An 18009-nucleotide genomic window follows, 5' to 3' on the forward strand; every position below is an offset into this window, starting at 1 on the left:
CATTCAGTCGATCAGTTCATTGTCTCTCTGCTTTTTCCTCGGCTGTGTTGCTCTAGCAGCCTGAACGACTCTGGAAAAATATGACATTTTTCTGACTCCAATAAGATTTGCGATTTGTTTTCAAATAAGGACCACGGTGAACATTTTAACCTGCAGCAGACTGAAATATGAACTGCTACACCGACTTATAGAAGCCCAAACAGAACAGTGTTTTAAATATCAACATCTGCGTTCGTATAAAAGGTATTTGCAATTTCCTGTCACACTCACGTCACGTTATTCAGAAAGAGTTTATAAAAATACATAGGCCTAGAGCCGTGCTGATCTATTATCTAATGTGAATGAAGGTGACTGAAGGCTTTCACAGCTGCTGAAATACTGACTTTTTAAAAATGAGATATTTCTTCTCGAGATATTTGCCCTTTAGCGAATCGCCTTAAATCTGCAGCAGAGGCCGATATTTTATTTTAGCCGACCTGCCGCCTAAAGAATCTGTATTCTATTGTATCTGTATTCATACTGTGAATGATCTGTGTCCGTCTCAAGGAGGTGGGTTCCAGAGGAGTTCAAGTATCTCAGGGTCTTGTACACGAGTGAGTGAAGGATGGAGCGTGAGATTGACAGGTGGATCGATGTATTGCTCAGTTGTGGTGAAGAAGGAACTGAGTCTAAAGGCAAAGCTCCCGATTTACAGGTCAGTCTACGTTCTTACGCTCACCTATGGTCATGAGCTTTGGGTCATGACCGAAAGGAGAAGATTGTGGATACGAGTGGCCGAAATGGGTTTGAGGCCTATGAGGAGCTTGGACTAGAGCCGCTGCTTCTCCACGTTCAGAGGAGCAGCTGAGGTGGTTTGGGCATCCGTTCAGGAGGGACGTCTGGGAGTCCCTGCTTAGACTGCTGCCCCCACGACCCGGCCCGTCTGTCGGAGACTCAGACCAGACGTGAGCGTGTGTGAAGCTCTGTCTCATCCCACAAGAAAACCTTTGTTGTTGTTTTATCTGTTTTAACATATGACTGTGAATAGACGTGACTCTGCTTTTGTAACGTCTGATGTTTGATCATTCTGATGTAAATACTGGGGTGGGGGTCAGGGGGTGGGGGTCTGTCCTGTCCATATCAGCCGTAACAAAGAATGAATCTTTTTGTATTTCATAACTCACCAGGATTCGGATTATTACTCAAGAGATATTATTTTTCCACAGCAATGCAAAGCTTTACTTTAAAACTTTAATATGAAGAGATAACTGCACAGTGGGGACTACACAGCTCTCTTAAAGGATTATGATAAAAAAAAAAAATGGCTGTGCGTGAATCTTTAGTCAATTTAAATAACATCATTTGGGGAAAATAATCTAAATTGATTCCACATATCTACACAAAAACATCAGCAGAGCACAGGCATTGGTCGCTCTGTTTTCTAAACGGTATCAGCCATGAAAAAAACCCATATCAGTCGATCTGTAGTTTCTCCTCACAATAATCGTACACTAAAATGTGATACAGTGACATTCGTATTCAGCGGAGAGGACGAGATACTCTATTAAAAACATGCCGTTGGAAGCTGGGAGGAAGCGGTGAGAACCCGGTGTAGAAACGCACACGGGGAGGTCAGATGATTTCAGATATAAGAAATATGAGTCCTCCTCCCCCTATTGATTAAACTGTCACACGTGGCCTGGGAGATTGATAAAACTTCGTTCAAACGTGTCATGTGCAACGGAGCGGCGTTGAGTGACACAGCAAAAAAAGAAAAAAAAAAAAAAAAAACGGAAACCAGAAGAGGGATTTGACATAAAGGGCTTATCCGTGCTGTCACCTTCGGAGCGGATCTGCATTTGAACGCATCATGCAAGCGCCCGCTATTGTTTTATTCAAGGGCTGAGTGAATTTAGGTCCCCCCCTTTTCACACATCACAGGAGCAGCCCCTCGCTTATTATCTGTCAAGAGGCCTCATGGGATAGCGGTATTTACCAAGACGTGTTTGTATAGACTACAGACAGACATCGTGAGGTGGGTTAAGGTAATACAGAGGCGAGCAAACTTCACCAGGTGCTATTAAAGTCGATGATTCTGGCAATTCTTAGGCAATTTAAAAGCTAATTATAACTTCATTTGTGGCACTACCGACGATCTACTGCAACCAGGAGCTTCACCGGAGAACGACAAAGATAACAGACGCGATGGGAGAATTAAACCAGCCGACCGTTTCAGCGAATAGACGCCGTATTCTACTTAAACTATCAAATCAATTCTTTAACAAGCATCAAGGCGGGTTCCAAAATCGCGTGACCCAAAGGTGCAGTTTTGTAGATTTTTAGGTAATTACAAATGAAATCTAAAACATGAAAAGAACCAAAAAACCTGTGTTGGTGGTTAATGGTTGCTTAGGAACATTAGTGTAATTCGGTTCAGTAGTGGGACGCAAACCGAGCCAAAATTTGTTTGGCATTTTAAAATGAGGGCACTGTGAAAATGAGTAGCGCTGCGTCGATGCCAGGTGGTTAACTAGAAACATGGAAAATTGAAACGTAGTAATTACTGTACAAATGTAAGGTGGGTGGTACTTCGCACAATGACATAAATTATTAGTTTTTTTGTGTTGTGATGGGATTTCATGCCTGACGTTCTCCATGCAGATGTTACTGTTACTCAATTCTGTCTTTTATTATTCATTTAACATGTGTTTTTATTGCTGAAAAACTCCTCCCTGGCATTTGGTTCAAGCTACGCAGGATATCTCTGAGCTTTATTGTTTTATTGCTCTTTATTTTTACGTATATCTCTTTTTGTTGACTTTGGTGTGAAGCACTTTGGGCAGCTTAAGTTGTATTTTGAATGCGCTATAAAGTCAAAATTGAATTGAAAAGCACGTATTTTTACCGTGGATGTTCTTGCCTCTCCAAAGATCTGAACCCGTAACTGGTTTCCATGGAGATAAACAAGTTGAATGCCATACTGCGTAGCGTTTCAGGCAAAGTAATAACATCTCCATGGAGACAGCAGCTGGTAGAACGGACACTCCACTAGAAAACTTGTATAGTGCATCTTTAAATAATCATTTTACTCAGTGTACTGTACCATTGGGTAAACTGTCCCTTGGAATACAAAGTAAAATGTACAGAATTAAGGGTCATAGCTTTTATATTTTTAACGTTTTAATGTACGTCCAATATATATACTGTACTTTTGTCTGTAAGACTGTATGTATAGTTTGACATAGCTAACCTGCTAGCTGCCGCGTTCCAAATACAAACTGATCATGGGCGCACTTGCGGCTCCATCAACTCTGGCTCCAATTCACTTTCTATTGAAAATCCGTCGCTCCTCTCTTTATAACTGCTGCTGTCAGACTCGTCATTTTGGTCTTAAATGTTCGTATTAACCCGCTCTACATGATCCTGTGGTTTTTATTTTGCTATTTTGTCTGTAAATCAAGACATGACCATTAATAACAGACAAATCAGACGCCTTCTTTCCCTCGTGTCACTCTCGCTAGTGTTAGCAACAGGTTTGATTGACAGTGTTGCTAAGCGCTCGCTCACTGCTAATCCTCGCTCTGGATTGGCTCTCCGGTTGCTATGATACTCGTGGTCAGAATACTAAATATGGAATCCAAATTAGCCGCTATAACTTTTAGCCTCGATGAGTTTCATTCGTCTGAACTCTGTGGGTGACGTCACACTCACTTTGTCCACGTCTTTACACAGTCTATGTTTAAACTGTAATAAAACCACAAAGACAAATGTAGTAACTTGTTCTCCATCAGATGCACTTTTAAGATTAGTAATTTGTCAAGTTCAAAACTGCTGAGCTAAAACCTTAACCTTAAGATAAAAACACGTAATATTTGAGCTAAATAAACCATGTAGGGTAAGATTGTGACACTACAGTCAGACGCACAACATGAAGAGTTTACTCACAAAGATGCTGCTTGTCGTCACTGTGCGTCTGTAGATTTGGAGAGTTCTTCTTGTGGGTCACAGTTTATACACTTCACCTTTTTACACTGTTCCCTCGTTGCTTCATTGTGATTCCAGTCCTGACTCTTGATGGAGAACATTTGTTCAGTCGGTAAAATGCAAGTAGTGAGTCCACGTGTCGCTGAAGGGACAAACGCTGGTCATGACCTCACGTCCTCTGTCCGTAGACCAGTGATGGAATATAACGAAGTACAAGTAGTAAAGTACTGTATTTAAGTAGAATGTTTGGGTACCTGTATGTTACTTAAGTACATTTTACAGTGGATACTTTTTACTTTTACTTCACTATATTTGAGAGCAGTATCTGTACTTTCTACTCCACTACATTTTTGAACAGGACTGAAAAGTAAAAAGTACTTTTCATCTGATTTGAGGGGTTATTTTTACCATGTACGTGGAAACATCCTGACTAAAGTTTTTGAGTTCAAGCTTTGGCTTTGAGCAAAACAAAAATAAAAACACAAAATTCATAAGTAAAATTTGAAATTGTTTTGTTACTGTGACCAAAATATGTCACTACATTTACACTTTAACTAATAAACAACTTAAATACTTTTACTTAAGTAGATTTTTTCATGTGCTACTTTTACGTGAGTAGCTTTTTGGCTCTGTATTTGTACTTTTACCTAACAAACTTGAGTACTTCATCCGCTGCTGCCATACACAGATGTAGTACTGCATAGATCGTGGATTAGCCTAAACAGGAGCAAGTCAATACAAATGTGACTGGAGCACAAACAGCTCATGGGTGGGACTTTTGTCGTTTATTTACTACCTCATAAGCTGGTTCTGGTTTCCCTGTTGCACCGTCAAACTCCTCCTTTTCTATCTGTACGTCTCCTGTAGAGCCATACGTAAAACACAGCGTCTTTTAGCTTATTTTGCATTTATTTTAGCACATGGGCGTCGTTAGCTCGTGACCTTCGTGACCTTTGGCATGAGCGTGTCCCTGAAGTCGACCCATAACCTTTTGCCATTTGATTTTCCATGCATTTTTTTATACAAGACAATCAACTTTTCTTACTCAAAATTAAATAAAAAATGTGCATTTGTTTATTCATTATTATTACATCATTATATTTTCATTTAAATATTGTAATCTAAATAAAGATAAAGGTCAGTGTAGGCCTTCATGTAACAACAACACTTAAAATATAATAAAAATGCACAACTCCACCCATTCACACACACATTCATACACCAGTGCACACAGACACTGACTTGAGGTGGGTTAAGTGTCTTGCCCAAGGACATTCATCTGTGAGAGCTGGAATTGCACCGCCAACGACTCTGCCAAGCACTCTACCAGCTGAGGTACTGTCTCCCCAGAAAACACAACAAAGCAGTAATTCTGGTTCTAATTAAAGTAAGGACTGTCTTAATATAGGACAAAAATCTCTGTATCCTGAGATTAAAAAGCACGTGACAGTTTTTCATGTTTTTCTAATTCTAATCAAATAAATATCTATCATAGTTTTACATAAGTTAAGTGACTGTTTGTGGGAAAAGGTTGAAAAGAAAAGGGTGAAAATACAAGAAGCAACAGTAAGTTCTAAAGAGGATCTGACCACTCAACCAATGTTTATGTGAAGAGCGGGATTTGAACCGCCAACCTTCAGATCGGTGGACAAACACTATATATTGAGCTAGAGTCTCCCTCAGCAGCAGCATCATCACAGATTCAACTTTATTACACCAGGGCTCAAGGAAGGGTCAACACAATTCAGTGTGCAATAGGTTTTAAAATATTTTATTTAGATAATGCAGGCATCAATATAAGAAAGTATGCACTAAAAAGCTCTCAATAATAAAACAAGGTTCCACAGCAAAACTGTTATCTCCAGAATAAAACGACACAGGTTAAAATGAGAAAAAAAATGGGGAAATGGAGATGTTTATCTAAATTAAAATGCATTTGTCAAATACAAACAAACCCTTTGTTCTGGCTCAACAAACATTGATCCCCAACACAAATCAGTCACGGACATGATCTCACAAACCTTAAGCTACAAGAGCCAAACTAGCACAAGTAAAAAGTCAACACTTTCTACCATTTTAAAGCTCCAACTCTGCAGCAAGCTCCTGGGTTTTCATAACGATTGTGCACAACATAAGTCTTGATTAGTGTTCAAGCTTCGGGACAAGAACCCAACAATAAAAACAGTTTAAAGTGAATGAAAAGTCGGCCCTCTCTCCCTCCACCTCAAAGCAGTGGAGGCTAAACATATTGATCCCTCATTTAGATGCATTCTAAAGATCGTGGAGGTGTTTTGGTCTCAGTGTTAGTTAATGAAGCTTGTCGGAGCATGGTCTGCTCATTGTTTGGCCCACTGGGTTTTCTCTCCTCGCTCTGGATTTGGGACTGACTCACCAAGTTTTCGACAGTTAATGCCTCAGGTGACTTCAGAGCACTGCCTAAAAATCACAAGTCTGTTTTTTTCTTTATTTTAATAGTTCATTCCGACATAAAATAACATAATTACAAGAGTCGTACAGTGTATTACTTGAGCTCTCAACATCTATACGATCGGACATATGGAAAAATATCAAATCTACTTTACCGTGCCAGTCAACCCAGTACAAAATATTTTTTACAAGCCAGTTACAATTTTGCATAGCTCAGCTCAAACTTAGTGGAAACATCCCAAAAGCCAATATTAGACGATGTTAGCAAAACCAAACAATAAAAGAACTCTTGCCAGTTAAAAAGTACTGTTAAACTGTAAGCTTTTTCCAACTACAAAATGTGAAAAAAGTGTTTCTGAAATGAATTTTGTCCAGTTTTCTCTTCCTCAAACACCCCATTAATGCTCCAACAGCAGTTATTGCAAGAAGTAACACAACATAGTGATTTTAATTGGTCTGACAAGTCGTCTACAATAATGCAAAACAATTTACAGTATTCCAAAACACTTGTAGAAGCTCGATCTCTATATAAAATCATTGGTCATATATATGTTCTCTATAGCGTAATTCAATATAATGCTTAGATGCTATCCATGGCCTTGAATTCACTCAGGGCTTGCACGGGGTTGACGTGCTTCTTGTGGGACGATCTCTTGACTCTGTTGGTTTGGCCGTCGTCCTGCTTCTCTCTCTTCACCAGCGGTTTCTTCTCGGGTGCCTTCATCCTCCAGGAGACCGCGGGCATGTTCAGAGCTTCCATACCTTTGTTCTTCTGGTATTTGGTGGAGGCCACGTATGAGGCTTTCACCGTCGACACCACGGCGTTCATCAAGTTCTTGGCGGCCTGGATCAGCGACATGGCGCTATCCAACTGAACGAGAGAAAGGAAATTATTATTAGTGCTCAAAAAATTAGCAGCGCAGCGAGGTGAGGGAGATTAGGGTTTACAAAAGTATTGAAAATCAGACACTGGAACTAGTATTCAAAACGACATAATTAGATACTGAAAAAAACTACCTCTATTGTCTGAAAGCAACCTGTTTTTTATCATCATTGTGGTATTGAAATTGGTATCAACCCCGTTTTTAAGTATTGAAATTTTTTGTATTGTGACGACACTAGTTACAAGAGAGCGCTTGTCGTTCAAACCTGTTGCTAACGCTAGCGGGAGTGACCTTGGGGAAAGAAGGCGCCCGATTTGTCTGTTATTAATGTTCATTTTGTGATTTACAGACACAATAGTGAAATAAAAACACCAGGATCATGTGGAGTGGGTTTAAAAAAACGAAAATGACGAGTCTGACAGCAGCAGTTACAGAGGGAGGGGCTACGGTTTTTCAATGTAAAGTGAATTGGAGTCGATGGAGCTGGAAGCGCAAACGTGATCACTTCGTATTTGGAACCATTTATATATACAGTGTATGATCTGCGCACAGAAACACACCAGTATCATTACCTCCATTACAGATCTTACTACCTATATTTTGCCAACTATACTTTACTTCAGCCCCTCAAATGTTACCGTCTGAAATCTCAACCTGATTTGAACACAAAGCGTCCATTTTACGCCATTTTCTGATCTGTTACAATGCTGTTGCCTCATCAAAAACATAAGTGGAGTTGTGTTTTGTTTCATTCACATACGTTTAACACACAAACCTGCATATTTCCGCTGAGTTTTTCTCAAAAACTGAAAACACTGTCCCAAACTTGTGATGTCATGTGGTAATACAGGAAGTGCTCCACTGTGTTTTTAAACTCTATACACCTTAACTAGAATAATTTGGATGATTTCAGTCCTGGAATTTTCAATGTCTACTGAACTAAAAGGAGAAGGTAGCCGTTAAGTTGAAGACTGCCACTACATGACATCACAAGTTGGAACAGAGCATTTCGAGTGCTGTAGATGTGGAAATAACAATTAGCCAAACAAAACACAACTCCAGGTATGTTTTTGATGAGGTAACATGACTTAAAGCTCACAAGAATCCATTTTGTGAAATATAGGACCTTTAATATGTTAATAGTTCTATCTATTCTAATCACAAGGCTCTCATTCTACCACGACGACGCTAATTTGAAGATAATTTAAAGACAAGACATTATATGCAATAGTGGACATTAGCAACATTGTGAATGAATAGAATTAGCAACATAAGTATTAATACTACACATTTCAGAATGATATTTTAGGACAATGTGGCAGATCCACATCAAAATCGTTCTCTGGGCCCAGTAATAAAAATCGTCATAAAAATCTGCCCACTCCCTTTTGAGCAATTTAGCAGAATACTGGAGTGATAAAGGTCCAGCCGACTGAGCGAGCAGAACAGTCTTTGGCAAAGGACAATATTTATGTTTTGTCGGAGGTTCGCGGTTTAACTTCCAACCGAGCCGTGAAGGTCTGAAACAGTAACAAGCCCTCGGAGTCTGGCACAAACAAAGGTGATCTGAGGAATATGGAAAAAGGTCACGCTAATTTAAACTCCGATGTTTAATGGGGTCTGAGGCTGGAGCCGAGCGGAGAGCCTGCGATGTATAGAGAATTTATAACAAAAGTTGCATTGCCCAGTCCAGATGAATCGATAGAACCAATAAGGTTTAATTAAGGAAAAAAACAAATGAAAATAAACTGGGCTTCACTGATCCTAACACCCAATCATTCTTAATCGTCATTATTATCATTTTTCCTCCCTTTCTTTTACTTATTTTATTTATTTTTGCCCATTTACATTCTCTATATCTTCTTTTCTCAAATGCGAATTACTAATACTCACATTCTCCTCTGCTGTCCCCACCTTACCCCCCAAAACCACGGAAATATCACACATACACCACAAACATGTCACATGTAGTTGTCTCGCTAGGTCTTGATTTGTTTTGGTTTGTCTTGGTATGTCTGTGCGCATATTGGTTTGTCTTAAGTTTGTCTTTGTGCGCCTTGGTATGTCTTGGTTTGTCTTTGTGCATCTTGGTTTGTCTTTGCGCGTCTTGGTTTGTCTTAAGTTTGTCTGTGTGCGTCTTGGTTTGTCTTGGTATGTCTGTGTGCGTCTTGGTTTGTCTTGGTATGTCTTTGCGCGTCTTAGTATGTCTTGGTTTGTCTTTGCGCATCTTGGTTTGTCTTAAGTTTGTCTTTGTGCATCTTAGTTTGTCTTGGTGCTTCTTACGTTTGTCTTAAGTGTGTCTTGGTGTGTCTCGGTTTGTCTTTGTGCGTCTTGGTTTGTCTTAAGTTTGTCTTTGTGCGTCTTGGTTTGTCTTAAGTTTGTCTTTGTGCGTCTTGGCATGTCTTGGTTTGTCTTTGTGCGTCTTAGTTTGTGTTGGTGCGTCTTAAGTTTGTCTTAAGTGTGTCTCGGTTTGTCTTTGTGCGTCTTGGCATGTCTTGGTTTATCTTATGTACATGACTGGTCACTATGTTTATCTGTCTTGCATTTAAAAAAAAGGCTTAATTAACATAAACAATAGACTGGTGTTCATCTAGTTCATCTACACATTTATGAGATTCTTTCAAGCACAAAAACGCCATTATTTCTCTTATCTCTTTATTGTACATAAACATAAACCTCTAATTGCAATGCACAGTGTGAATCGCTGACTTCTCTCTGCCAATAGCCCCACACTATTAGAGCTTAGTACTTTGAATTTATCTAGAAAACAACAGATAATAGAACTATAATAACTACACAGCCAATGCATTTCATCAGATTAATCTCCCCATTTGGAAATGAGAAGTATCCAGCAGAGAGTTCACTGTAAATGAATGCAGTCTCTTTGTTTTCAAATTAAAAAGGAACCCACTGAGTATTAAGTCCTCTACATTATAGAAATCTACAAGGCTTTGTTCATTATTTTAACGCCTTAACACCGATATAACTTTTCAAGAGGGTCTGAAAACGTTTAGAACTGCTTTGCCAAAAAAGTTCCACATGGCATTAAAGGTCCTATATTACGCAAAACTGACTCTTGTGAGCTTTAAGTCGCGTTATAATGCTGTTACTGCCTCAAAAACAAACCAGGAGTTGTGTTTTGTTCTTTAAATTATCCAAATGATTCTAGTGAAAGTGTACGGAGTTTAAAAACACAGCGGAGCACTTCCTGTATTACCTCATGACATCACAAGGTGGAACAGAGTGCGTTAAACAATGTGTGAATGAAACAAAACAGAACTCCGGGCATGTTTTTTGATACAACATTAAAACAGATAAAAAAATAGTATTTAAAACTCACTTTCATGGAGACGCACTAACAATAATGTATTTTTCAGCAAGAAAAACAAACCTGTAATTTATCTAATGCAAAATAGGTGTGTTTAAAAGCATACGGCAAAACATTTCAGCCAACGCAATGACTTCCTCCTGGAGAAAAGCAGGTGGTAAGGTCCCATTCCAAAAGAGTAACGGTGCAGTCTACTCCTGTTTGCTACGGCCTGCTAAAGAATTCAGTTTGGCTAGAATAAAAATGGTAATGCCGCCTCTAAACTGCTCCCCTTGCTCTGTCGGTCCCTGAGGAGGTGAAGACATGTGCGGAAAGTAAACCAGGGTCGAAATGGAAGGGAGGAAGGGACTTACTCCGGACACGACCAGCTCTCCTCCCAAGTTCTGGACCTCGGCTTTGACTTTGCTGCAGATGTTGAGCTGGTGGCAGTACAAGGCGATGCGCTGCAGGTAGGCGAGCAAGTCCTGTTTACAAGTGGAGTCTGGGCACTGCAAGACAAGAGAGGAGACAGGAGTGAGCTAACGTCACTATATACACACACTTTTAACAGGTGCTGAGCTGTACGAATAAATACAAGATTATAGATTCAAAATATTATTAGCTGGTGGATTTCTGCAAAGGCACTCTCTCGCGATGACAAAGATAGAATGCACAAGCTGGTCTCTTCTGGTAGAGTCATATTTATCCATATTTGAGCCATAGGATTTATAATTAAGATCAAGATTAAACTGCCTTTTTCCCCTCACAAATGGTACAAAATCCCCACATTCCTAGCAACCAAGGATTCTGTTTGTCTGTATTTTCTGTCCTTCTCCGCTTGCAGAATCCAGTCCATCATTCGCAGTGATCCGGCGGTGCTGTAGTTGGCTCGGCTCCGTTCAAAGGCAGCGGTGCTAGTGCTGAGCTCCAGCAACACGACAGAGACGGATGCAGGGACTGTCCCCGCTCAGAAGTTATACTAGAGTGTGTAGGTGATAATAAAATGCGTATTAATGCTTAGTTGCAGTTTAATGGATTTATTTGCAACAGTAGGGCTGCCTTGAATTTTGCTTATTTAGCTTCATTTGTTTGACAGATACATTGAAGTGTGCAGGGAGTATGGATTCTACACGGTAGACGTGGCTCCTGTTCCCTGATCCTAACCTTCCCTCACCTGGCTAAGATGACCCATTACCCTTCCCTGAATTAGCCCCCGTCTGGCTCTTAGTTGAATGGGCTCTGGCTCTACAGACTTGGAATGCGCGTTAGTCCCGGACACATCTGCAGCTGCCAGTCTTGGTTCAGTCTTGGTTCAGTCTTGGTTCAGTCTTGGTTCAGTCTTGGTTCAGTCTTGGTTCAGTCTTGGTTCAGTCTTGGTTCAGTCTTGGTTCAGTCTTGGTTCAGTCTTGGTTCAGTCTTGGTTCAGTCTTGGTTCAGTCTTGGTTCAGTCCTCGTCTTGGTTCAGTCCTCGTCTTGGTTCAGTCTTGGTTCAGTCCTCGTCTTGGTTCAGTCTTGGTTCAGTCCTCGTCTTGGTTCAGTCTTGGTTCAGTCCTCGTCTTGGTTCAGTCTTGGTTCAGTCCTCGTCTTGGTTCAGTCTTGGTTCAGTCCTCGTCTTGGTTCAGTCTTGGTTCAGTCCTCGTCTTGGTTCAGTCTTGGTTCAGTCTTGGTTCGAGTCCTCGTTCGAGTCCTCGTTCGAGTCCTCGTTCGAGTCCTCGTTCGAGTGCTCGTTCGAGTGCTCATTCAAGTCCTCGTTCAAGTCCTCAGGAGTGGATCTCTCCTTCACTGTGGTTCTCCTCGAGGTTTTTCTTTTTCCCACTGGATTTTTTTGAGTTTTCCCTTGCCGAGAAGAAGGGTCTAAGAACAGGGAATGTTCTGGGACAATTCTCTATTTGCTTGTTTTCTCTTGATTGATCGACCAAAGTCTGTTTCATTGCCAATTTTCTAACTTTCTTTTGGTTAAATCAGTGATCTTGTTCAGCCCTAAGAGGAGACTGCTGTTGTAATTTTAGACTTTACAAAAATTAAATCGAATTAAAGCGGCAAGAGGAAGAAGCGAGTTCAGTTCATTTAACCAACAAATTTACAAAAGTTAAGAGGTTCTGTAGTTGAGAGATACTTATATTTTTATCTGTTATACTTTTTGACCTTGGCCGGATTCTGATCTGTCAAAAAATACACTGTTTGTCTCTAATAAAGCCTTGTGTGCTGCCTGCATTCTGCACAATAGTCTGTAAACAATATGTATAATTAATTAGTCTAACCATAACGTCTTGTTTTTTTCAAACCGAGCAAAGTCGACAATGAATCAACTTTTGTCACTTTTTTCATTTAGTGGCACCACTCAATTTGAATATTTATGCGATTGTACAGTCTCCATGATAGTGCACTTTATCAAGATGAGTTAGGAGCGGTGTGACAGGTAAGGTAGACACCCACATTAGGGACGTGCTCACAGCCGAAATGACAAACACACGCCCACAAGCTAAAAAGATGGATCGCTCATCGTCTCCGGGTTAAGTGCATTCGAGACGAGCCAGATGTAAAATTTTATTGGGAATCGGCTGTCAATCAAGTCGCTCTGGTGAGAAAATAATTTGGTTTGCGATGTAAAGATGCAACGACGCCTTTGAGAGGTGGTGTGAATTTGAATAATTAGAGGAATGTAAACAATCTTAGTTTACTTAAAGCGGAGTTACTTGATTTTCACACCACGGTAGGAGGTATTTAAATCCGTCTGACTCGTCCCTAGCGCTCACAAAACCTTCGTAATAATAATTTTTAAGAGCATTCAAGGCTTTAGAACTGATTTTTTTTTTCAGACAACGGATTGAAATTGGGATGACCTGCACATGCATGATCAAGAACGCTGCTTTAGGTCTTTACTTCCTAGTTTTTCTTCTTTCTTTTTAATGAAACCCAATGAGATCACTTAAATTCTTTTTCATGTGCGCCCTGTTAATATCATAAAATAAAAAAAAACAAGTTTACAAGTCCATATAAAACATTAAAAACAGGGGCAGGTGTTTGTATAAAAAGTCTGTTACAAGATAATTAACAAGACAAGACAAAAGTTGACAAGAAATACAAAAAGTATCTAATAATGTAAATGTGTGATTTTAAACAGTGCACATTACGTCTGTCGTGATAATCACTATATCCACTTATCGTTTGTATATGAAACTGGAACTATATTTTTTTGGGGGTCATTATTTATTGTGTGGACTTTTTCTTTAAACTACTGGGACATTTTTGGTTGTTTTTTGGCTATAAAATAAGATTTAAGCTGTAAAAGATTGAAAAAAAACCTGAAAAAAAAAACGTATGTGACTCATGGACACAAACTAAGTACTAAAGTGTTTCATTCGGCTGTTTATTTAGTGCAGCTCAACTTTTTTATTTTTACAGTATTGCACTTTTAAAATAGTTTTTGGGGGTAATCCTGCTTTAGGGTAATTGTGTCACCATCATAAATTTGTTTGAGTATCCATTTCGTTTATCGTCTCTATTTTCTTCAACACAGCAGCCACATTTTGTCACGAATTGTTGCTTTTACAATATACTATTTGAGGGAAAGCATGGAATTTACTAAGGAAAAAACGGAGTACCCCAGTTTTAAAGCTGACCATACAAAGATACTAAATATATCACTGTCATATTTGAAACAACAGATGTGTAAGTCTGTTTTGTCAAAATGGCACCTTCAGGAAATGTTTTATTGTGTCAGTTTTTGTTTTATATTTTTTCCTGAAGACACAATGACAGCAGTGTAATCAAGCAAAAGTAGTGAAGTACTGTACTTGAGTATAAATTTTAGGTATCTGTACTTTACTTAAGCACATTTTAGAGTGGATACTTTTTACTATTACTTCACTACATCTGAGAGCAGTATCTGTACTTTCTACTCCACTACATTTTTTAACAAAACTGAAAAGTGAAAGTATTTTTATTATAGTTTGAGACCTGATGAAAAGGCTGAGGGTTTATTTTTTAACACTTTTCATTTGAGCAAACAAAAATAAACAAATAAAAACAGAAAAAAATACTGGTTCAGTTGTTTCCATTGAACAAAATTGAGCACAAATCTTTAACAAAATCACAACATTTAAAGCTTCATTTGATCTCAGAATCTGCACGAAACATTAAGTACATTTTTTTATGTGATACTTTTGAGTATTTACTTGTTTTTGCTCCAGTGTTTGTACTTTTAATTGGGTAAAAAAATAAATAAACAAATAATACTATTACTTCTTCTGCCTCTAATTGACAGTAACAGTGAAGCAGTAACATGTTCAAGAAGCTGAATACATTATGATAAAACGCACTTAAAGCGGCAGGTGAAGTACCTCCCAAATGCACCTCATTTAGAATTGGCACGATCTTCATGACTAATTATGTATACAGACTTGGGCTCTTCCTTGTGAAAGTGTTTCCAAGCCTTTTCCAGAATTGTCTAAACAGCCTCCTGCCAGGACTCTAATTAGGCCACTGACTGTTCTCTTATCTGCCAGTCATCCAGTTAGGAGAAAACAGCCCAATAAGTCTTATGCACTTAAGTATCTCCAGCCTGAATGAGTCAAACACACTGCGGTGACCATGAGGGACCGCGAGGGCACCAGCCAAACTGAAATGTCTGAGAAGTGCAAGCTTTGCTGGTGCAGCGCTGTGTAAAGGACGAGTCCTTCGGCAGCTGTTAATTCTGAGAGCAGGGAAAAGGTGAAGCAGTGGTAATGGAAGCCAATCTTTTAATTGATGGTCTGTTCACAGGAGGAGCTGGCTGAGGCAGGTCTGCGGCAGGTCTGCGGCAGGTCTGCGGCAGGTCTGCGGCAGGTCTGCGGCAGGTCTGCGGCAGGGTACGGGGGCTTTCAGAGACCTAAGACTACCAACGCTGAGGAGACGCAAACGATGTAGACCGATCATTTGTAAGGAGCCAACAGTGCCAGGATGAAGAACTAAGGTTTCATTGGGGATTATAAATTACTTTCTTTTATTATTGTTGTTAAAAGAGTTTAATATGGAAATGTGCAAAATGGCTACAGTCTTGGATTTGTTTTTCAACAGCCTCCAATTTATTAAAAAGTGAGTTAATAAAAAAAGAAAATCTAACTCAAAACTTGGTGTAATTAATGCTTCATTTTATTAAAGTGAAAACAAACCGAGTTAACATCAGTGTAACATCGCCCTGAGTGCAAATGAGAAAAAAAAATATTTTAATTGTAATGTTATTTCCCCTCTGAAAAAGATAATCAGGCTTTTCGTTCCCCAATCTTGCTGGGTCTATTAGGTCTACCTGAGTGAATAGCTGGATCTTAAACATAGAAATTAGCATTTAGAAAGAATTACTAATTACTACAAATACAACTGGCGCTCGTATTGAATTATGGGCAAGTGGAACAAAACACTTGTAGTACAAAACGGGCTACTTCGAGGCGGCTCTGATTAATAAAAGATGAATAGGCCGAGTGAGCTGATCTATTGAGGACTGTTATGCAAGAGGATGCGGGCTAAAGGCGCTGCGGGCTGTCCTCATCAATCAGAATAGGCATAGCACATATACGCCTGTGTTTAAAAAGGGTACACATAAAAAATAAGTAGTTTAAGAAGTGGGGAGGGGGTGAGGAGTGCTTCAGAGGAACAGCGCAGAGAGGTAAATAACACGGATGAATCCCACTGGGCGCAGCAACAGCCAGAGGAAACACAGGAACGGACTAAACTTCAAGGTGTGGAATCTTTAAAAAAGCCCACATCAGGCTCATTCACACACGTTTAACCCACAAACCCTGCGTTATTTAAGCTGAGCTCTTCTCTCAAAACAAAAGACACTCTGTTCCACCTTGTGATGTCATGTGGTAATACGGAATGTCGTCAATTTCAACCCTTGGAATGCCGTTAACATGAAAAAAACTACCATTACGTGACATCACAAGGTGAAGCAGAGCAGTTTGAAGTTTGGAGATGTAGACGGACTAATACAAAACACAACTCCAAGTCTGTTTTTGAGGAGGTAACATCATTATAACACGACTTAGAGCTCATACGAGTCAATTTTTGCGTAAGACGAGACCTTTAAGCGAGTAACAGTGGAGCGAGGAGACTGAGCGTGCATTAGAAATACATACAATAGGAAAAGGCTGGAGAGATGCCGCCCTAATGCAGTGGTCCATGCTAATGAGGCGGCCCACTGTGAAAGCATCACTTGTGCCCGCACTCAGCTGCACTCAGGAAACCCAGCCGCACACGTGAATGCATCAGCCGCGCACGGAGGGGACGGGGACACGGAGGACGCCTATTCAAACAGTCAAATTAGCATCAGGCGGTTTCTTAGGTCTAAGTTAGGACTGCGAGATTAATCACAGTCATGACAGAATCTCAGTTTGAATGGACGCAATTAGAAAATCTCACATTAGGTAACAAAAAGGGGTGACTCCAGACATTTTTGGTTGGAGGAGCTATGGGGGGGACGCTCACTTAACATGTTAATTTAGAGGCTTTTATGGATTTGAATGGACTCCCTCGTCATACATTAAAACAGCAAAGGAAGCATGGTAAGTTTAGTAAAGTTTAAATGCAGTTAGCCCCTGTAGTGTGTTATAAAACCTAATATGGAAATCTTTTTGAATTGTAGTCTCATTTTGAACACCCCTTGGCTGACATTTGAACATTTTTTTATTAAATGTCCTATGAAAATGGAGCAAAACTGCATTGGGCCATTCTAGGGGAGGCTACTGTCCTTTCAAAGAAAAATGTGTGCATCAAAAGTTTGGACAGAGGCTTGAGTTCTTGATTTCCAGCTCAAATCAATTGCAAGTGCAGTCCTTGAGCTCGGTGGGGCCGTTGTATCAGTGAGTTTTGAGCAAAGACAGGTACCAAAAATCAACACCTGATTTCAGTTGCTGGAGTAAGTCTTTTCCAGTTACTTACAACCATTTCCTTTGCACAATACAATTAAAATAACCCCCAGCTGCGATTGCCACGATGATATTTTGCGATATATTGCTGTAAGTAAATATAGATGATAAATGACAATATTTAAACCAATTTACGCCAGTGACCAAAACCTGACACCAGATTTAAACCACAGAAACTCAAAAACTATTCTAAATCTACAATATTGTTAAAAATCATGAGCTGCAATAAATAAACAGCAGAATGAAACACTTTAGTACATAGTTTGCATCAGTACTGAGTCATAGAAGTCATTTATTCAACCTTTTATGGCTTAAATCTTATCGTATAGTCGGCAAATAACCAAACATTTCCAAGTTTTGCAAAGAAAATGTACAAAAGATAAATATTGACCCCAAAAAATATTGTTCCAGCTTTCATATATTGAACAATAAGTCGATATAGTGATTATTATGATAGGCCTAGCTCCAGATAACATAACGTGTCCACTCATCTTTTCCAGCTAAATTCTGAAAAAGGATGAAG

The 18009-nt window shown here is 39.6% G+C and overlaps 1 protein-coding gene across 3 annotated transcripts in view; it reads right to left on the bottom strand.

Moving 5' to 3' along the window:
• Positions 1 to 5718: 5718 nt before the first annotated feature.
• Positions 5719 to 18009, bottom strand: part of ctnna1 (catenin (cadherin-associated protein), alpha 1) — a 71038-nt gene continuing 58747 nt past the window's right edge. For all 3 annotated transcript variants that reach the window (XM_033974459.2, XM_055224995.1, XM_055224994.1), the window contains exons 17-18: positions 10956 to 11090; positions 5719 to 7261 (exon numbers count right to left, since the gene is read on the bottom strand). In XM_033974459.2, the coding sequence (XP_033830350.1) occupies positions 6971 to 7261; positions 10956 to 11090 (426 nt within the window). In that variant the 3' untranslated portion in view covers positions 5719 to 6970. The remainder of the gene's footprint in view (positions 7262 to 10955; positions 11091 to 18009) is intronic.

Source organism: Periophthalmus magnuspinnatus, chromosome 10, assembly GCF_009829125.3.
Source record: "Periophthalmus magnuspinnatus isolate fPerMag1 chromosome 10, fPerMag1.2.pri, whole genome shotgun sequence".
Taxonomy (NCBI): domain Eukaryota; kingdom Metazoa; phylum Chordata; class Actinopteri; order Gobiiformes; family Gobiidae; genus Periophthalmus; species Periophthalmus magnuspinnatus.